Source organism: Ornithorhynchus anatinus, chromosome X5, assembly GCF_004115215.2.
Source record: "Ornithorhynchus anatinus isolate Pmale09 chromosome X5, mOrnAna1.pri.v4, whole genome shotgun sequence".
Classification (NCBI taxonomy): domain Eukaryota; kingdom Metazoa; phylum Chordata; class Mammalia; order Monotremata; family Ornithorhynchidae; genus Ornithorhynchus; species Ornithorhynchus anatinus.
In genome coordinates, this window is record NC_041753.1 from 55,555,495 (window position 1) to 55,578,192 (window position 22,698).

The 22,698-nt window shown below is 41.6% G+C and overlaps 1 protein-coding gene across 8 annotated transcripts in view; it reads right to left on the reverse strand.

Moving 5' to 3' along the window:
• KANK1 (KN motif and ankyrin repeat domains 1) overlaps window positions 1–22,698 on the reverse strand; it is a 209,570-nt gene that overhangs the window by 44,428 nt on the left and 142,444 nt on the right. For all 8 annotated transcript variants that reach the window (XM_039910723.1, XM_039910724.1, XM_039910722.1 and 5 more), the window contains one exon: window positions 9,398–9,517. In XM_039910723.1, the coding sequence (XP_039766657.1) occupies window positions 9,398–9,434 (37 nt within the window). In that variant the 5' untranslated portion in view covers window positions 9,435–9,517. The remainder of the gene's footprint in view (window positions 1–9,397; window positions 9,518–22,698) is intronic.

Consider the following 22,698-nt stretch of genomic DNA (forward strand, 5'->3'; position numbering starts at 1 on the left):
CTTTCCATTTCTAAACAGCTAACCCTGGGGCAGATTTGGAAGCTGTGTAAAACATGTTGTGTTAATGGAAAATCTGATAGCATAGTGTCTCAATGTTTTGCAATTTTCCTGTAAGTTGCATTGTTGTAATGGCTTGACATGCAAACCTCTTCCAGCCCACAGACTTCCAGGTCTCCACCCTGGATTGTTTTAAAAGGCTGTGCAACATCAGCGTGATTCACCTTCTCTGAGAGGTGGGGCACTGGTTAGGGAACATGCCACAGAAATCCAGCAGGTATTCCTGCTTGTGCTGTCCCAGCAAGTGAAGAAAAATCAGGCTTTGTCTTCCCAGTCCAAAGGAAATATGCCAAATGTACATCCCAGAGAAAATATTTTCACAGTACCGCCTCTATTTGAATTAGCTCAGTCTAGGAAAGCCCAAACATTGGGAAAAAGGAAGTCTCTAGTGGTATGCTGACTGGTATTTGGAGTAAGGATATGAGGGTGAGCAGCAAGGGCAGAGAAAATGTTTTTCTTGGTTAACAGAAGATAGATTTGCATGGTACAGGACCATACAGCTGTGGAAATAAGCAATCATCTGTGGCCTAGGGCCCCAGCCACTGTGAGGCTCTCATAGGAGAGATTGTGCTCTAGCTTGGGGGCTCACTCTGGCAGCCCCAAAGTGGCTGGCAGTGGCAAAGGGGGGCAGCAGGGAATGGAAGAAACAAAATTCTACTTCACCCTCTTCCCTGCAAAAGTGCCCTGAGGGGCCATTATGGTGAGGGGATGGCACCATGGCCCATCTGGACCCTGGAGTTGTGGTCCTGTACTGTCCCTCTGGAGCTTAAAAATGCAGGGTGGATGAATGTAAACCATCCAGTAGGCACCAATATATTTGAACTGGGCCTCCAAGCCTGCTGAAGGTTGTACATTACTGACTGACTGGATAGCAACCCTGAATGCCATTCTTTGGTGAATAAAAAAATTCCTGAATAGGAAGGATATGATAAAATCCCACTGCTTGGCCCTAAAAAGAAAGGAAAAAAACAAAAGTCTCCCAGAACTAATTCGCTAGATCACAGGTTCTCACAAAAGGATCTCTTTTTAAAAAGGAGAAAAGTCAGAGAAAAGAGAAACCTTAAGGTTCCAATTTGTCTTCAATGGGAAGAAAAAAATCATCCAAAAGTATTTTTCCCCCCAAAGAAATTTCCCATCCATGTCCACTTTGCAGAATACGTTTCCATGAAAGATACTCTAAAAAGAATTTCAGCACAATCTTTAAACAAGGGCTAGAAGCAGAACTTCATTAGCTCCCAAATCACTGAAAACTAAATCTGCCAAAAGTTTGGAAAGCCCAAAGGCTACCTACCCTAAACTGAATTTGGGGCATGTCAGAGGAGATACCACTTGAAGTACAGACAAGAATCGCCCCAACCCACTACTGACCATGGCTCCCAGAGAAGCTGGTCAAGTGACAGCCTAAGCAGACAAGCTCACCTTCGCTTCTATCTCCCCATTCCAGTCTGCCTACTTGTGCTAGTCTATTATTTCCAGTTGAGTTTTTGCAGCAGCACTCCAATGTTGGCATTGAAATCTGGTCACCCATAAGCCACACCAGTATTACTGGATACTTATTTTTAAGAAGTGAAATCACTCATTTATCACAGTCAGCTGGATTGCACATTTCAAATCCCCGCTTCTTTTTTTTTTTAAAGCACATAATGCAACTGGAATGAAGCCTAAAATAGACCCTGGGCCTGGTTTCTAAAATATGAATACAAATTTCCTAATACATTTGAAAATGAGTAATTAGGCTGGTGTCTCGATCCAAAAATAGCTAACAACTGGAGCTAGGCAGAAAATCCATCGGAATTTGTGACCTTTGATAATACAGCAACAAGCTGAATGCATCTGATGAAATCTGTTTTCCTAGTCCAGTTCTTCCTGCAACATTTAACATGAACTTTCTGGAAAATCAGAATTTGTGCAGCCCAGACCTCACCACTCAAGCATTCTCTGCAAAAGGACTGAAGGGATGCTGCCTGGACTTCTTTTTACTGCTTATCCATTAAAATCTCTCCCAGTAACCCCACAGCAATGCACACTGAGGGGTCTGAACTTAAGCTCTCCAGGACCCAGACAGGTAATAAAGCATCTGGTAGGAAAAGGAGCCTGAGAGAGCGCAATTCAGCTGCACTCCAGATGATGGTACACACAGGAGTAAGCATTGGACCAGCAAGGTCCCTTCAGTTGGGCAACCAGTAGCAAGAGGAAGCTTAACCCTTTCACCAACTCTCCCACCCTTCCAAAAAAATGCTAACCCCGGTTTCCGCTCATAACATGGCAAACATACCCAGTTGCTCTTTTCTTTTTTCTTTGCCTCCCTCCTCCGTTTGGCTAGGAGCTCACAGGGCAGGCAGAAATCTCCAACTTTCTGAAGTTCATTCCTGTCCAGCCCTCAGAGTGAAAGCAGGAGACCGGATTGTAGGCTTCCAACACCCAAATAGGCGCCTGCTCATCTGAAGATAAATCATCCTCCCTCAGCATAGCAGGAGAGCTAATCATCTGTGTCTGAAATCTGACGCTTAACCCATTATGAATTGCTCAAGTTTTGGAGGAAGAAAGCTTATAACATGAGCATGTTACATGTTAAAACCAGGGCCTTAAGGGGTTTGGAGAACCGGCAAGCCCCGACGAGGTAGGAAATTCTTCAAAATGAACTCTTGGTTCTCAGTAAATGTTGTGGCTCTCACTCAACAGAATGGGCTGTCCCTGCAACTTGTGGGGTCCTGTCTCCTGAAGACCCCCAGGATTTGGACATACATAGATTTAAACTGTGATTGAATTTGTGTCTTATAAATAAAAAATAATAAAAAAACTTTCCATTCCCAAACTTTTTTCCCCAACAGCTGAAACAGCAGCAGTTATGTTCTGTGGAAGGAAAAAGTAGACTAGAGGTTTCATTTGTCAGACTAACTATGGTTGAGTTAAATTTGAAGTGGGTGCCCGATACAGTGTGGTTTTTTAAAAAAAACTTTCTGCAGAAAGAAACTAATACTAGCCATTGTTTCAAAATCAAATACAAATTTTCACACAAAATATATTTTCTCTTTTCATAACAAGCCCCACAAATTACTGGAGAACTGATTAGAAAAAGACATTTTTGTTGTCTATGCCTAGTTGTATGGAAACAATGTAACATATTCAATTTCTTAACATGTTAGCTTGTTTCACCTTCTTTCTAAGTTTCACCTTCTTTCTAACTGTCCTGATAACCCCCTGCCCAAACTCTACCTTGTTAAAATATCCCGCTCCCCATACCAATCCCAGTATGCCTGGGGTAAATAATGGAGCCAGGAAACCAAATTACCTCCCAAACCCCCCATTTCCAACAAGTCCTTAAATGCTCCCTGCCCCACCAATAATCCCCACCAATTAATGCCTACTTGGGAAAAAAGACCTGTGCCACAGAACCACAACCACTTTCATACTCCCCTCCCTCTCCAGCTTACTTTGCACCAAGACTCCAAAAACAGAGCTGGTTCCAGGCAGAGCGGTCGGCACAGACTGGTCTTATACCTGATATAGTCCATGTAGCCCCTTGCTGAAAGGAGTTACATTAGAGCGTGCTGAGAGTCATGTTTGAGGAATGCTCCAGCTCAAGAAAATATTTACACAAGAGTGCAGAACACTGAACTGCAGTACTTAGACCAACTGCTCCCAGTTCATGGCCCCCTTTTCTGGTCTATCAGGTCTTATCAGTAGTCTTTGGACAGTCTCTGCATACAGTTGGTAGACAAAATCCAGACCCAAATAACTGACCCAGGGCCAAACTCTGGCCTAACTATATGCACACACATGCAAGCAAGTTTAGAAACATTTAGATTGCAATGAGAGAATTAGTCTATATAACCTATTTTATGGTGACACTTTTTATTCGCTTGCCTAGTACGGGCAGAGACTTTGTCCTTCATGTCTGTTGTGCTCCTAAGTGCCTAGAACAGTACTCTGCAGCTTGGAGGCACCAAGCATTTGGGCTCACTAGGTCTGAAAAACAAATTAGAGTAGATCAGGGCAGGGTGGCCTACTAGAAAATGCACGGGCCTGGGAGTCAGAAGACCTGGGTTCTAATCTTTGCTTTGCAGCTTGGGCAAGCCACAACTTTGCTGTGCTTCAGTTTCCTCATCCGGAAATTCAATACCTATTTTCCTTTCTACTTAAGGCAGAGAGCCCCATGAAGGACAGGGACTCTGTCCCACCTGATTATCTTCTATCTATCCTAGCATTTAGTACAGTGCTTGGCACATAATAAATGCTGCATATCACAATATTATTATCATTATTATTGTGATATTTGTACAGCAATTACTGTGTCACGCAGTACATTATTATTATGGATCATATCCTTATGGATATGTATACGTATATATGCACATACACATTCACTATTATGCAGTGCAAATATGATAACTTCAATGGACATAAATAAAAATACAGTAAACTATTTAGTCTAAGAGTCATGGGATGCTTAGGTCCCATTTCAAACCTAGGGATGGGACTTAGATGAGCCTCCCTTTCCACAGAGTCCTGGATTCTGGAAGACTAGGTACTTTTATTTCGTTTCACCCGACTCAGAGTTTCAGCGTGTCCGGGAAAGAAAGTCTCACAGTTAAATATTTCAGCTATCAAACAACAGACTATCTTATAGTGGACTCTGTGCAAGTTTATTTTTAAAAAAAGACATTTTCTCTCTCTCTATTCATACGTATAGCTGACTTTCATGATCAAAGATGACATTACTGATTGTGAAGTTTGCTGATGGGTGATAGAGTGGCTGAAAAGGCCAAAGTGGAACTGACCAACCTGACCTCACCATCCACACAGAAAGACGATTATTTGTTGTTTTGCCATGTTTAGTGTTTCTACTGAACCTGGTGGTAATTGTTTTGGTCTTTTAAAGAGGACGCTTTCAAACCAAAAGAGGCTTGCAGTTTCTCTAAATGCAGTTTGCCACGCTGGTCTGCCTGCCAGCTGCCTCTCAATACGTCTCAGGTCTTGTTCAGTGAAGCTGCATTAAGGAAAACCTAACTTCAGTGCTAGTAGGCTGACTTTGTTGTTTGCCCTCTTGATGCTGAGTATGGTCTGTTTATGACACTGATGGAACTCTTTAAGGAATTGTACATGGTATTTGTAATGGGTCTTTCAACCATAAAGAAAGTTATGTAGCATTTTGGCCCTAAAGACCTTTAGTTTGGCCTTTACACTAGTGCCACACTGCCATCACGCTCTCCACAACAGAATCCCAAAGCACATGTGGGCTTTTTTGTTTTGGCTGTCTACTTCCTTGTCTATCATTGTAACTACTACTTCAAAGGCAGCAAGGAAAGTTTCTTACTATCATATCTTACAATATCAGCTCCCTTTTCTCACTATTCTCTAGTTTGCACTCTTCACTCCTCCCAATCCTACCTTCTAACTGTCCCTTTCTCAACTCTCAGGCCTCCAAACCCTCATGCATGCTGTTCTTCCAGCCTAGAACTCCCCCTCTCCCCCAAGCCCCAAATCGAGACTCCAACTCTTCTCCCCCCATCTTCAAAACCCTCCTAAAACCCCACCTTCTCCAGGAAGTTTTAATCAATAAAGGTATAACACCCAATTGTACCAACCAAAAGCCACCCTTAACTCTTATGCATTTATATCTATCCTTAGCACTCATACTTATACCCTCAATTATTTACTCAGCTATTTGATCATCACATATTTGTTTTATTTTCTACCGTATCCTTATGCTTGCTCCTATTCCGACTATTTGTAAAATCGTTTTAGTCTGTACCTTCTTCCATTATATTGTAAGCTCATTGAAGGCACGGAAAGTGTGTCTTGCTTCTGTTATATTCTCTTAAGCATTTAGTACAATGCTAGCACTCAGTAGACACCCAAATAACACTGATTGACAGGAGAAAATATCTGAATCTGCCTTTTCTGATGTGCTAAAAAGTAGAGCCACAAAATACTTAATAGTTTTGCCCTTTACCAAGGTTTCAAAGTAACATATATAATTAAAATATTATACTGTAGTACCCCACCCCACTGTTAGCACTAAGGCAGGGAGTGGTGGAAGGGGTAGGAGGGGTCATCTCAGGCCAGTCCCTGAGTCCGGTCAGGCTGGTTCTGAGCAGGCTCAGGGAGGATGCTAATTCTGAACAGCAGGTGTCAATCATGCAGAATCCTAGGCCAATCAGGAGTCACACATGAGAAGGATGCAATTTCGGGCAAAAATAAAGCCCAACATTACAATTTCCAGACCTACTGGGCTGAAATGTTTTATTTATAAAAATTATGGTATTAGTCCTGAAGTCACCTTTCATTAGTTTGAAAACAAGGCTGTTATCATTGTAAGTAACATGTAATGTGGGTAAGATTATACTCAGATTTGCCTAGAGACATAGAAGGAGATGCCACCAGGGCATCTGCATTAACATTTTACAATTCTGAGAGTAGTAGTGCAGCGTGGCTCAGTGGAAAGAGCTCGGGCTTGGGAGTCAGAGGTCAGGGGATCTAATCCCGGCTCCGCCGCTTGCCAGCTGTGTGACTTTGGGCAAGTCACTTCACTTCTCTGGGCCTCAGTTACCTCATCTGTTAAATGGGGATTAAAACTGTGAGCCTCACATGGGACAACCTGATCACCTTGTATCCCCCCCAGCACTTAGAACAGTGCTTTGCACATAGTAAGCGCTTAACAAATATCACCATTAGTAGTAGCGATAGTATTTACTGAGCACCCATCAGGTGCAGTACACTGTACAAAACTCTTGGGAAGTGCAAAACAATCAACTAACACGTTCCCTGTCCACAAGGAGCTTTACACTGTAATGAAAAAAGCAGATAAAAGTATTTATAGAGTAATTAAAATAATTGAATGTACACTTAACAAGCATATATACATAGGTACTTAAGATGGGTTTGAGGATGAGTGCTAGAGGTGGATGATGGTGGGCTTGGCAATGGAGATATTCCCAACCACCAAAAGGTGGAAAGAGAGCAAGCCTGGCATTAGGAAATTCTGAGGAGGGGTAAGCAGGGGAGTTGTGGAATTAGACATTCAATCAACAAGTATTCAAACATCTACAGGATTCATACCACTGAACTAAGTAGGTATGAGGAGATGAGGAGGAGTAAAGAACAGAATGATTGGAAGCTAAAATATTTAGAGTTCTAAGAGTAGTAACAGCTATAGTCCATACCTGATTAAGCATGGTAACTGGGGAGAGGAGGATCATGAGATAAATCGGATGATAATAATAATAATCACGGTATTTGTTATGCACTTACTATATGTCAGGCACTGTTCTAAGTGCAGGGGTGGATACAAGTAAATCTGGTTGGAGACGGTCCCTGTCCCATGTGGGGCTCACAGTCTGAATCCCCATTTTACAGCTGAGGGAACTGAGGCACAGAGAAGCAAAGCAACTTGCCCAAAGTCACAGAGCAGAAAAGTGGCAGAGCCAGGATTAGCATCTGTAACCTTCCGACTTTCAGGCCCGTATTCTATCCACTACGTCATGGGATGAATTCTATCCACAGATAGTCCTTCTGAACCAAACTTTTTCCATTGTTGCTAACGGTCAGTGCTTAATTTCTACTAGGAGAGGGTACCAGGCCCCTTCCTCTCTACCCAAACTGCTACCTACTAAAATCACATCTCCAAGAGACTTTTCCTAAGCCCTCATTTCCCCTATCTGCCCTTCCCTCTGCATCCGTAATTTATTTTAATGTCTGTCTTCCCCTGTAGGCTGTAAATTCCTTGTAAATTGCATCTACCAACTCTACTGCACTATTCTTTACCAAGTGTTTGGTACAGTGCTTCGCACAGAGTAAGCCCTCAGTAAATACCATTGGTTGATACCACCTTGGTACACGCTCAGGTTTTACCATGGCTAGATTACTACATCAGCCTTCTTGCTGGTCTCCCAGACTCCAGCCACTTTTCCCCTCCAATCTATACTATCTGCTGCTGCCCAGATCATCTTCCTGAAATGTCTCTTGGCCCACATCTCTTCTCTCCTTAAACCCTCCACTAGCTTCCCACGCCTCTCTGCATCAAACAAAAACTCCTCACAATTGGCTTCAATGTTCTCCAACTTCTGGTCCCACCTTATCTATCTGCTCATCTCATCCTCCCAATGAGCCATCTTCCTTTCTACCAGGCCAACCTTCTAGCTTTACCTCGCTCGACTCTCCCACCTCTGTCCCTTTGCTCACACTGCTCCCCAGGCTTGGAATTCCCTCCCCAAACCAGACAGACCACAGCTCTCCCCACATTCAAAGCCATTTATCATCCCTTAGCACTCAATAAATACAATTAATCGATTGATTCAACCACCTCTAGCACTTATGAACTACACCCATTCTCAGCAGGGGTATTCAATTATTTATTTAAATCACTGTAATCAATGATATTGATTGAGCGCTTACTGTGTGCAGAGGACTGTACTACGCGGTTGGGAGAGTACAACATAACAGAGTTGGTAGACGTTACTTGCCCACAACGAGCTTACAGTCTAGAGGGGAGCTTAGAACCTAGACAACTACAGTCTGTAGTTGCAAATACTTTTATGTTTTTCTCTCCCATTAGACTATAAAGTCACTGTGGGCAGGGAACAACGTTTTACTTCTTCACTCCATTTTCCAAGTGCTTAGAACAGCACAATGCACCAAGTGAGCACTCCAATTGCTACTGCTGCTTAAGAGGTAAACTCTTTCTAGGTGAGGCACTTAAGAGCAGAGGGGTGGGCAGGGGGAAGGAGCTTGAGGCCATCCAGTCCAGCATAGTTTATGGCTCCACCAACTACGGATCATAGACCAGGCAACTTCTGAGAATGACTCCTGATCATAGACTAGGTCCTGACTCAAATTAAGCAATGCTAGCAGACTGAGATAAACAGATTTGATTTTCACTTACTGTCCTTGTCTACTCTAGAACAGAGGTGCTAATGATCAGGGAAATGGTCCAAAGCCAGGGAGTGCAAAAAGTAAGAGGCTTGCAGAGCTTGATTATGGATAATCAAATGCTGAATGTAATCTATACTTCTAGCCCATTGCCTGCATTCAATTGACAGTCCACTAGCATAGAAACAAGCCAGCAATCACACACTCTCACCATCCCACCAACCCCTTGGCCTGAGAGGGTGCAGTAACACTCGGGAGTTCAAATTTAATCTTTCAACATCTCGATAGGAACAATCTAGTACCTGGTTCAGACAAGGATTTAACTAACTGTGACCAGTACACATAAAATCTAATAAAGAAACCTATCTCTCGGGATATCAGTAAATAGGATGTTTTGAATTATGGAAATTTAGCCTTCATGATTCTGTTTCAGATTTGTAATAGAGCAATGACATTTTTTGAAAGTTACCTGAGGCACATCCATTAACGTTTGTAGAATGAGCCATGTCTCCTCAAATTCAGTAGCAATCCAGGAAGGAGTTACGTGTCACGCACAAGCCATGAATCAAGTCCACAAAATTCACGCAACCTGAAACAATAAAAAGATGGTCAGATTTTTCATTTGAAAACAGACATAAAAAACCCTCAGTAGGAGTTGATCACCTTATGTGCAGAGTACCCTAAAATGTTCTGGTTGCCATTACTGATGACAGGAAACCTGCTTATGGAAAATGCAGTCTCTTTTTTTAATGCGCTATGTGTCAAGCACTGTTCTAAGTGTTGGGATAGATACAAATCAATCAGGGTGGACATAATCCCTGTACCATAAGGAGCTCACAATCTAACGGGGAGGGAGAACAAGTATTGAATCCCCATTTTACAACTAAGGAAACTGAGACCCAGAGAAGTTAAGGGACTTGCCCAAAGTCACACAGCAGGCAAGTGGCAGAGCTGGGATTAGAACCCAGGTCCTCTGACTCCCCAGTCCATGCTTCTTCCACTAGACCAAGCTGCCACCCAAGAGGTGTGCATCCTGGTTATTGCCTCTGGCCCTAGCAAAATCAAAGGAAATTCAGATGGAGTTTGGAAGCCTGAGAGAGTAAGGAAGAGGAGATTTTAAGTAGAGAGTGGCCACTGTACTTTAAAGAAGTTGTCTTTGCCAACTAATGCACTTGGAAAATTACCTGAGTTACTTTAAGAGGTGGTTGCTGAAGAGAGTTTGAAAAGGCATTACTTGCTAAAGATATAGTATTGGGGCCTGGCAAATTCAGCCTTTGAATATAGATAACCTCCTAAGCACATCTCCTCCAAGAGGCCTTCCCTGACTGAGCCCTCACTCCCTTCTGTGTCGCCCTAGCACTTTGATTTGCTTCCTTTATTCACCCTTCCCTCAGCCCCACAGCACTTATGTACAGAAACATAATTCATTTATTTATATTAATGTCTGTTTCCCTCTAGCCTGTAAGCTAATTGTGAGCAGGGAACTCTGTTTTATTGTTATACTGTACTCTCCCAAGTGCCTAGTACAGTGCTCTGCACACAGTAAGCACTCAATAAATACAAGTGAATGAATGAATGATTGATCAATTAAGCAGGTTTCCCTGAACTATACTAACAACTGCAGTTCCTAAATTACAACTACTTTCATTCTTATGAATGGCAGAGATCAAACCAAGGTTCAGAAACACTACAGTTTAAGCAATTCTTTGGCTATCTTTTAATAATACTAGTTAGATCTGTAAGTCTATGTAGTTCATCATTCTAAAATACAGAGTTATATTCAATTCAGTTTAGAGACAATATGGAAATTACATGGTAGATCAACTATTAGGTTGTTTTTAGTATACTAATTATAAGTTTTGAAGTTACATGTGATCAATATGATATTATCAGTGTTATAACACAGTTTGCCTCTTACATAAAAACAACCTGATAAATCACAAAATAGAAGGTAGATACTGCAAATTTTCAAGATAACATTCCCCCAGGCTCCCCCTTGCCCCAAAAAACATAACAAAACTTGGTACCACAGTACATGACAGACATTTCAGGATTTCAAACTTCTGAAACAAGATAGTAAAGAAACCCTACAATTCTGAGTAATATTCTGTTTCCAGGGCATTAGCTCCACATGTATACCTGTTGGAAAGTTGGCTAAATGACAAGTTAAAACTAAAAAAGATCAGGAAATCTGCTGTCCTCCTGAAGCTGTTCTTATCCATGTGTAATGCTTGTTTATTCAGCTTAGACTAAAACTGGGAAAAGGCAAAGACAGAAAGTGCTACAAAACTACAGAGTAGAAGACAGCAGTAATTTATATTTAGTAGAAAACAGAGGTCAGAAAAATAATCATATGAAAAAGAAGGAAAAGGAAATGGCTGATGCTTTAACGATTTAGGTCCCTGCTTCCTGAACTTCCCAGCCAATGAGTGTTAACGATGATTTAAACACTGAGAGTGTCAATTTTACTTCCACGATGACAGCTTACCTGCCCAAACTACAAAAACAGTTTTAATGTGGCAGAAATCCAATACAATCTCAACAAGACCAATTTTTTTAAAATCTAGGCTCAGCTGAATTGTCTTTTCAACTCTACTGTCTGTCTCCCAGCTACTAAAAGACCTGACTACAAAGACTCTACACAGTTAGCTTCAGTGAATCCCTGCCAGTTCTCAGTCATTTGAGCAGGCAGAAGGATTTTTTACTGCAGTAGGTGTTAGGTGGCTCTAATCATCTCTAGACCTATGGGGCAATCACCTGCCATTCTGTTGGAAACAGAGGCCATTATTTCGGCTCCAACACCACAAAATCTGGAGAGCAACAGCTTCTGCATGGTTGAAGGAACAGCAGGTTTTAGGGATACAGAAAGCATTATCCTTGACAACAGAAGAGAATAAAGACCCTGGACAGATGCAGCTTTGTAGGAGCAGGGGGAGGAGCGCCACATCATCCAGAACTACACAACCTCTAATCAACTGAGTAAAGCAAGTTCATTTAAAAAAAATAAAAAACAAAAACCCTCTGTTTATCATCTCCTCTCTAGATTTTTGCTTTTATAGTCTCCCTTCATAGCTGCACTTGAGTACACTGTTCAATCATTTAAGGTCTCAAGAGCAAATGGAAAACAAGTAGTGACGAGCTACACATGGTATGGATTTATGTGATAGGTTTCCATATATTTTGCTTTAGGTATCTGAACTTTCTACTCAATGTTTCAGCTTCAGAATCAAACTAAATAACTTAGACGTAAGGTCCCTAACGTTAGAACTGAACCCCTTATACCAGTCTTGCTTTTTCCTCAACTGGGTCTGTTACCCAAACTGACCAAGAGCTCATTGTGGGCAGGGATTGTCTTTCTTTATTGCTGTATTGTACTTTACCAAGTGCTTAGTATACTGCTCCGCACATGGTAAGTGCTCAATAAATACAATTAAGTGAAAAGATGCGAACAGGTGCAGGCAGTTATATTTCAATTTTGGGAATTTACAAGTACATAATGAGGTACATGGGTGTTACTAGAATGAATACACATACCATTCGTGCAGAGGAACAGGTTTTATTGTGTATATCGACTTTCTCACTGCCCTCCTTGCCTGACAGTGACAGGTGAGCATAAACAGTGGGCTCTTTCTTTCCTCCCAATGACAGATTTTTATGTCAAAGCGTTTGTAGAACAAAAGGTAGGATTAACAATGACCCATTTCTTTGTTATAGTTCAATAAAATGTGCTATCAATCCCTCATGTCATGGGGACTCCACCTAGTAAATCTTAAGTGGTAAAATGGTGGCCTAATTCTCTGGGTTTAGAAGAGGCACTTTTATACTTTTTACAAAGAGCTTTGAAAAAAAATACAGCATGCAATGAGAAAGCTTGCCCAATTCCTGTTTATTTTCAGAAGTTGTAAACAATCCTTAGAGATAACTGCTTTGCAAAGAAACAAATTTAAGAATTTTAATGAACAATCTACAGAGGGTGTGAATGAACTCTCCAAATTCCTCAGCCCACCAGGCAGCTGCTTCCTTGTATCTCCTGAGTAAACGGAAATTCATATGAGCAATACTCATTAAAACATCTCCTTGGGCACTGGACCTTTCCCAAGGGGGGAAAAAAAAGTTTTATAACAACAAGGGGAAATGTTAAAATATTTCTTAGAGGAGGTTAATTCAGGTGGAACATGTAATTCAAGTCCAACTTCTCTACAACAAATTAAGTTTGATTTTCCCTTGTCTTAAGTGTCCTAGATCATATATCCCTTTCAGTAGCCCCCCCCCGCCACTTGGACACGTACAAAGCTGAAGAGGGGAGAATTTTCCAAAAGCAATCATGCTTTTAAAAGAAGGCACAGTTCTCATTTTTTGCCTTACTCCTCAATTAATAATTATGATGCTTGTTAACTGCTTACTATTTGTCAAGCACTGTTCTAAGCGCTGGGCTAAATACAAGCTAAACAGGTTGGACCCAGTTCCTATCCCATTTGCGGCTCACAGTCCAGGTTGGAGGGAGGATTTAGTCCTCATTTTACAAGTGAGGTAACTGAGGCACAGAGAAGTTAAGTGACTTTCCCAAGGTCACACAGCAGACAAAGTGGCAGAGCGGAGATTAGAACCTTAGGTCTTCTGACTGCCAGGCCCTAGTTCTTTCCACTAGGCTACTCTGCTTCCCAATTAGATTGTGAATCAAGTGTAAGAGCCATGCTTTATTTTCCTTTTATAATTCCCCACATATTAAAAGCAGTGTGCAAAGAAGGCACCCAAAAATGTGGCTGACAAATTGTTGTAATAATCACTGATATCTCTGTCACTATATTTCCTTGAAATGGGAGAAAAAGTTCTTTGGAGACATTCCTACAAATACACACATTTCTCAATGTATTTGAACATGCAAAAAACCCCAAACCCCAAAACCAACTAGATAATTAAAAAAAAACTTTAACCCAGCCATGCAAAATATACAAGAGAGTTACATAACACTTATAATATGAACTCTGAGCAGAGTTCTGAATATTAGCCATCTTCAAATTGTCTATGGGTTGGTGAATAATTACCTTGGTCATTAACTACAAAAGTTTCCAAAATTATCCAGTATCTGGCTGGGCATTTTGCAAATACAATAGCTAAAAGTGAGATTTGACAAGCTTCAGTCTTCCATATCAAAAATATTATGAGCCCCCAAATGAAATATCCACTGGAGACAATCTTAATCACTGAATGGAACTTGAATTAAAATCTTACCTGGTCCATCGTTGCCATTGATAATAAAAATAAGTTTCTGGCTCTGCTGATAGCAAACATGCATGAATAAAGAGCTCAGTGTATATATGCATTAGTGTCTGCATGTGTGGGATAACTTGCTTAAAGCACCTGGCTGTGGGAGTGGGTGGAGGAATCTGAAGGAAGGTAAAAATGAGATCTAAAATGCAAAAGGTAGAAAAGATGGCAATAAACGCCCAGACTGAATACCTAAGCGCTGAAATGGTGTTATAGATCGTGTTTACTCTCTGAGCTGTGTTCTTCAGGTCTTGCCAGTGTCCTAGTTTACTACAATTTTTGCGAGTATACAAAAACCTCATTAACTCAGAACCCACCTCCCTCCCCAATCCTTTCAAATCCCTGTTACCTCCCTTTGACCTTTCAGCTGCTGCAAAGGGAAACTGGCTTTGTTGAAAGTGAAGAAGCCTCAATTGAAACTGCTAGTGGGGAGAAATAGAGAAGTAGCAGGGAGAGAGGGGCTACATATGCACTTGGATCTGTACTCTTAAACAAGTGATATTCACCCCTCCCTCAGCTCCACAGCACTTGTATACATTTCCAGGAATGCCTATACCAACTCTGTTGCATTGTACTCTCTCAAGTCTTAGTACAGTGTTCTGCATACTTTAAGAGCTCAAAAATACCATCAATTGATTAATTGATCAGGTAGATTTAAAGACATTTCAATAAAGACAAATCCCCCAAACACTAGAAAGATAAACCTAAATTTTTATACCTCACAATGTACACTCATAGGAAGTTACATCCTCATGGAATTTCAGCCATTTTTCAAGAAAGTGCTTCAGTCAGGTTTTTAGCTAATTCAGATTGGACCCTCTCCCTTCCTTGCTCCAAATCTGAATTAGTACAGTTTTATTCTGACTTGGATTAAGCATGGTCATACATGTTCAGCAGAGTTCCAAAGCTAGCTTTATTTATATATTTTTAATTTAAATGCAGTTTTACTGTTTTCCTTACTCTTACTATATTATATGATGATGGATGAAAGGAAATTTGGGGATGTTGGAGAGGTTCTCAAAAATGATCGAAATAGAAGAGTTAAATATAAATGTGCAAAATAATAAAAAACCATGGGGAAACTTGCCCAAGTTCTGCCCTGGCAACGCACCTGTCTGCTCTGGTTCAATAGTCCAAATTCCTATTATTCATTCATTCATTCAGTGATATTCACTGAGCACTTACTGTGTGCAGAGCACTGTACTAAGCGCTTGGGAGAGTACAACAATAAAGAGATACATTTCCTACCTGCAATGAGCTTATAGTCTAGCAATATGAGGGAAGGATTCCCTATCCCAGCCCAAGTGAATCACTCCTTAGGAAGTAGGGTAATGTAATTCCTATCCCTGTCCTCTTGGAATGGGGAGGCAATTTGCTTTTTCCAGAATACTTCCCAGAATACTGATCTTTACAGGTCCGTCCTTTAAGGTCTTTGTCATTGCTGCTAGTTCAGTCTTTACCCACACGAATTCTGTCTCGCTGCCAACTCCTTGCCCACGTTCTCCATCTGGCCTGGAACTCCCTTCCTCCTTCATATATAGCAGTCCACTACCCTTTGTGTCTTCAAAACTTTCCTAAAATCACAATACTTCCCCGACTGAGCCTCCAATCCCTTCTGTGTCACCTATACACCTGGATCTGTACCCCCTTACGCACTTGATAGTCATTCCAGCCCCCAGGACTTAATAATAATAATGTTGGTATTTGTTAAATGCTTACTATGTGCCGAGCACTGTTCCAGGCGCTGGGGTAGATACAGGGTAATCAGGTTGTCCCACATGAGGCTCACAGTCTTCATCCCCATTTTACAGATGAGGTAACTAAGGCACCGAGAAGTTATGTGACTTGCCCAAAGTCACACAGCTGACAAGTGGTGGAGCCGGGATTAGAACCCACGACCTCTGACTCCTAAGCCCGTGCTCTTTCCACTAACCCAGGCTGCTTCTTATGTACATCTATCCCTATAATTTTCCATTATCCCTATCTGTAATTTATGTTGATGTCTGTCTCTCCAACCCCAGACTGTAAGCTTCCTGTGGGCAGGGATCCTGTATACCGACTTTATTGTATCTCTCCCAAGTACTTAGTACTGTGCTCTGTACACAGGAAGCATTCAATAAATATCACTGATTGATTACTTGTGTATTTTAAGTACAGCATATTGTCATCACTGCAACAGAAAGTGCATTTACAATTTGGGATGAAATAAAGCAATTTACAAAACAAGGGTCACATGCCACTGGCTACTTCCACATTATATAAGAAATACCAGAAAATCTTGTATGACAGTTTTCCCAAGAGAAAGAAACAATATTCTCAGTTCTCTCTTGGAAACCTGGCACATCGCTAATTTACCTTTCGATTGGAATGTACCCTACCTGCTTCAGCAAGCACACTACTTGCATGACACAGCATGCGCCCTGTATGTGCTCTCCAATTTATGATGGACAATACATGGTGAGCATTCTGGATATCGGTATCAGTTAAAGCATTGATTCGATTCAAAAACAGAGAGTCACCCCACAGGCACACAGCTCCCCAAATCACTGAATCAACAGCATTCACAGCACTAAATATGAACGTTACTCAAACTGGAAGAGGATTTTTAATTAGGGTTATCCTTCACCTCTTCTAATTTCATCTTTACTATTTTCTGTTGTACTGTACCCTCCTAAGGGTTTAGTACAATGCCCTGCATAGATAAGTGCTCAATAAATACCAGTGATTGATTGATTTTCAGTCACTAATATCTAAATTTCAATTGTAGGTCCAATAAAACCTGATCCAAAATATAACACTGTTATTAACTGAAGGAAATTCCACCAGTAGCAGCCAGGAACATTAGCAAGTATTAGAGACCACCTGCAACCAATTCAAATGCTTCAAAGAACATTTCACTGGAAACGCATCTGTGTACAATATTCAGTATCCACATGTTCTGTCGCAAGGGAAATAATTGACAGTATTATCACATCTAGCAGCACACTACTTTAGGAATTGCTAAGTTATGAAGAAACTAAAAACAAAAACCAACCCTCTTTGGTGAAGTGGGCTTTCATCCATGAGGGGACGGCTGCAGGAAGGAACAGAAGTAATCCAGGGCCAATCAGTAATGAAAAGCTCCATGAGCAGGTGTTCGGAAATGAAACAAGGCATTAGGTCTCCATGTATAGGACGGTCATGATCTGTTCCTGGCTCAGAGGCGGCCTTGGGAAATCTGACTGGCTCAAGAAGTAAAGCATGTTCCGCAAATCCTCTCCAGGGCAACCCTGAACAGACACTTGGAAATGTCAATAATTCAAGGGCGGGAAGCACGGAAGGGTTCAGTGTCCTCTGACCTGCTAAATAAGACTCTTGAGGGAGGGGGAGCTTTAGTATTTCCACAGGAAGCAAATCCTCACTAGTTGGGGACTGATCTGGAAAAGATAAGCACATGCCAGCAACACTTCAAACCGACTCTTCCCTTTAGAGATTTAATGCATGACTAACAAGACACACCTCTAAAAGAAGTTGCCGGGGCAAAATTGGAACTTTTGCCACAATGCCATTTAAATCTGAGGTATGCTAGTAGACATTACTGATGAGGAGATCAAATCACTCAAAAAGTAGGAATGCAAAGAAACTAGGAAGGGATTGCCAGCAGCCAGCAGGATTATTCCCAGGAAAGAGATCAACCAAATCAACAATACACCAGCTAACTGAACACCCTTAAGCTATTTTCCTCAATCCCAAAGCACTTTGGGAATGTAAGGCTTAACACTTAAAGGGGTTTTATTCATCACTCACTTATTAAGCACTCACTCTGTGCAAAGCACTGTTCTACATGGGACAACCTGATTACCTTGTATCTACCCAGCACTTAGAACAATGCTTGGCACATAGTGGGCACTTTATAGAGAAGCAGCGTAACTCAGTGGAAAGAGCAGGGGCTTAGGAATCAGAGGTCATGGGTTCTAATCCCGGCTCCGCCACTTGTCAGCTGTGTGACTTTGGGCAGGTCACTTAACTTCTCTGGGCCTCAGTTACCTCATCTGTAAAATGGAGATTAAGACTGTGAGCCCCAAATTGGGCAACCTGATCACGTTGTATCTCCCCCAGCGCTTAGAAAAGTGCTTTGCACATAGTAAGCACTTAACAAATACCATCATTACTATTATCAACTCTTGCTCTCCATTCTGAGAAAATTGCTGGGTGGCAATGCAGAGCAGTCACAGGTACAAAGAAAACATGCACAGCTAAAGCAGAGAGGGTTCAGTATGTAGAAATAATTCTCCATCGATACAGCACTCTCCATCCACTCTTCAGGGACTTGGTGGATACTATCCTCTCCTGTCACAGTTTTGGGTTTGAATTAGGTTACCTGAAGGGAACCCTGCTCAAGTCCAAGCTGAAAGCTTTATTCTGAAAAAATTCTACTCCTCTCCCCCCACTATAAACTCATGCCAAAATACCCAAATCAGTCAAAGTCTCTGTTAAAGATAAGCTAATTTCAAAATGGTGCAACGGTGACATCCACAGCACATATCCTGTTGAAGCATGCATTTTTCTATTAAGATATCAATATTTCACTATTCTCTTTTAAAAATGTATGTATTACAGTAACACACATTAACAGTTTTCAGTTACAGTCATTTCTCCTATAACACAGTATTTTTTTTAAGAATTTCAAAGTAGCATGGCCTAGTGGAAATAATAATACTAGTATTTGTTAAGCAAGCACTTACTATGTGCTAGGCACTATTCTAAGCACTGGGGTGGATACAGATTGGGTTGGACGCAGTCCCTCTCCCACTTGGGGCTCACAGTCTCAATCCCCATTTTACAGATAAGGTAACATCTGTAGAGAATTTATAGAGAACTTAAATGACTTGGCCAAGGTCACACAGCAGACAAGTGACAGAGTCTAGGCTTGGGAGTCAGAGGACCTGAGTTCTAATCTCAGTTCTGCCACTTGCCTGTTGTGTGACCTGGGGCAAGTCACTTAACTTTTTTGTACCTCAGTGCCCTCATCTGTAAAATGGGGATTAAGACTGTGAGCCCCATGTGGAACATGGACTATGTCCAACCTGATTATTTTGGATCTACTCTAGCAGTTAGTACTGTGCCTGGTACATAGTAGGCACTTAATAAATACCACAAAAAGAGAATTAATATGCAAAATGATTCACAGATGATCTCCATGACTGGCATTTTTGAATACAACTTCCTGTTGATACTTCCTACATTAATATAAGAATTTGTAATTTAGCACCTCTAGCAGAAAGCTTTGAGGCTCTTATCAGACACTGTTATTTGACTATACTAAATAATGTAAAAGTTCCAAAAACCTAAAGAAATGCAAAGTACTATAGGATACAGGACCATAAGGCAGAAGCAGCGACTGAGGGGCACAGTAACATTATGCCTTGACCGACACCACAGGGGTCAATCTACCTGTGCCAACTTGTGGATTGTGTTATAGCAGAAAAGAGTCATGTGGTGGGAAGAATAAAATAATAGTAATAATAATAATACTGATAAATAATAATATTTAAGTGCTTACTATGCACCAAGCACAGTACTAAGCACTGGGGTAGACAGAAAATAATCACATCAGACACAGTCCCTAACCTACATGGGATTCGCAGTCTAAGTGGGAGGGAGAACAAATACCTTATTCCCGATTTTACATATGAAGAAACTTAGGCACAGAGAAGTTAAATGACTTGCCCAAGATCACACAGCAGCAAATGGCAGATCCAGGATTAGAATACAGTTATGATTAGAATACAGTTATGATTAGAATACAGGAGAAGCAGCGTGGCTCAGTGGAAAGAGCCTGGGCTTGGGAGTCAGAGGTCATGGGTTCGAATCCCAGCTCTGCCACTTGGCAGCTGTGTGACTATAGGCAAGTCACTTAACTTCTCTATGCCTCAGTTACCTCATCTGTATTAACTGGGGATTAACTGTGAGCCTCTTGTGGGACAACCTGATTACCGTGTATCTACCCCAGCGCTTAGAACAGTGCTCTGCACATAGTAAGCACTTAACAAATACCAACATTATTATTAATACAGTTCCCTGGACTCCTGAGCCCATGCTCTTTCCACTAGGCCATGCTGCTTCTTATGCTTGATCCAAATTGTGTAATAAAAATGTGTTGTAGAAAAATATGTATTATTGCATTCCTGACTGCATGCCTACCTTTAAGATTGTTTGTTTAACAGTTCTTAGCTGTGAACTTTCAGGTAATGGACATCTCCAGAGAGCAAATATAATCTTCAGTCAAATGCCCATCAATTTAAACTGGATCATGTTTAGACTACGTTGTATCTAAACTTCTAAAGATTTGCTGCCTTGAATTACTGGCAAGTCACGCAATATATTAAATAGCCCTTTTATCTATTCAAAGAATCTGAATCAGGAAACAACTGGAGTGCATCTATGGCTTATGCGTTCCTCTCCTGGAAGTTTAGCAATCAATCACACAAAATAAGGGGGCTACCCTCCACTTAGGATGAAGAGAGTACTGCTAGGTGACAGGTCTAATAGCACACCTGTGGCTGTAGGACCCTAACCTTAGGAGTCTCTTCACCATTCCTCATGCCCGAACACATGCTCAGTAAAAGTTGTACCAGCAGAGGGACCAGGAAGGAAATGGCCTTTGCATGGTTGATATAGATGAGTGATAGTTAAAAACAGGGATCAATTCAACCCCAATGCATAGTCTCCAGAAGAAAGTTGGCAATAGCCCTTAAAGGAATGTGAGTACTCAAGCTCAAACAAGCCATGCTTTTGTTAAGATTGCCTTAAGTGTCAGAACTATAGCTCTCTGGTAGCACTAACAAATACACGTTTTTATCTTAATGGCTCAGATAACCTGCTATGGATTCCCCAACTATAGTCTAAATGAGGTCTACATCTAAAGGTCACATTCCCGTAAAGTAACACTGGACCAGATCCAGATTAGGAAAGTCACCTGGTGTTTGCAGTCAAACATTACTGTAGATTCCTAACATTTCTAATCTACCAATTTTCCATCTCTTGTTCTTTTCTACACCTACAAAGAAAGGAAAAAATGCATGTATATGAACAAAATACCTACTAATCCCAAGTTGGAAGTAAAGGAGTGTGAACTGCTACAACCTCAACCACACTAAAACCATGATATGAAAGATACGCAACAAATATACTGCCTCTCTTGCCATTTCTTGAGCTCATAAGCTTTTACATTCTTTTGATGTTTGGGGAGATGGCCAAGGCCCTATATCAAGGTCCTCAAACTTCAGATACCTGGGATCTACCTTCATATACTGGCTGTAAAGGTGAGAGAAGGGAAAAAGAGGAGGGAGGAATCTCTGGAGTTGGAGCATGTCTGCACTAATACCTGGTATGATCATGAAGTAAGAGTGTTTACAAATTTAAAATATATCACATCTCCTCATGCTCACATGCACCAGTCATTTACACCACTGATAACTGGCAATTTGGGTCCACATAAGAAAACTGTATAATCAGTGATATTTATTAAGAGCTTACTATATGCAGAGGCAGTCATTTGGAGGCCATCATTCTGTGCTCAATGAAATTCTGAATACTTGGGCTACTGCGTTATAATGCTTACCGTCATAAAGCATCCATTTTTTTAAAACCTGAATTAGATATGCTTCTAATTTCTTTCCCTCCCTTTCAGGTCTCTCTCTTTACTGTAGTCTTCTTCTGCCCTTGTTCATTCAATAGTATTTATTGAGCGCTTACTATGTGCAGAGCACTGTACTAAGCGCTTGGGATGAACAAGTCGGCAACAGATAGAGACAGTCCCTGCCGTTTGACGGGCTTACAGTCTAATCGGGGGAGACGGACAGACAAGAACAATGGCACTAAACAGCGTCAAGGGGAAGAACATCTCGTAAAAACAATGGCAACTAAATAGAATCAAGGCGATATACAATTCATTAACAAAATAAATAGGGTAACGAAAATATATACAGTTGAGCGGACGGGTACAGTGCTGTGGGGATGGGAAGGGAGAGGTGGAGGAGCAGAGGGAAAAGGGGAAAATGAGGCTTTAGCTGCGGAGAGGTAAAGGGGGGATGGCAGAGGGAGTAGAGGGGGAAGAGGAGCTCAGTCTGGGAAGGCCTCTTGGAGGAGGTGATTTTTAAGTAAGGTTTTGAAGAGGGAAAGAGAATCAGTTTGGTGGAGGTGAGGAGGGAGGGCGTTCCAGGACCGCGGGAGGACGTGACCCAGGGGTCGACGGCGGGATAGGCGAGACCGAGGGACGGCGAGGAGGTGGGCGGCAGAGGAGCGGAGCGTGCGGGGTGGGCGGTAGAAAGAGAGAAGGGAGGAGAGGTAGGAAGGGGCAAGGTGATGGAGAGCCTTGAAGCCTAGAGTGAGGAGTTTTTGTTTGGAGCGGAGGTCGATAGGCAACCACTGGAGTTGTTTAAGAAGGGGAGTGACATGCCCAGATCGTTTCTGCAGGAAGATGAGCCGGGCAGCGGAGTGAAGAATAGACCGGAGCGGGGC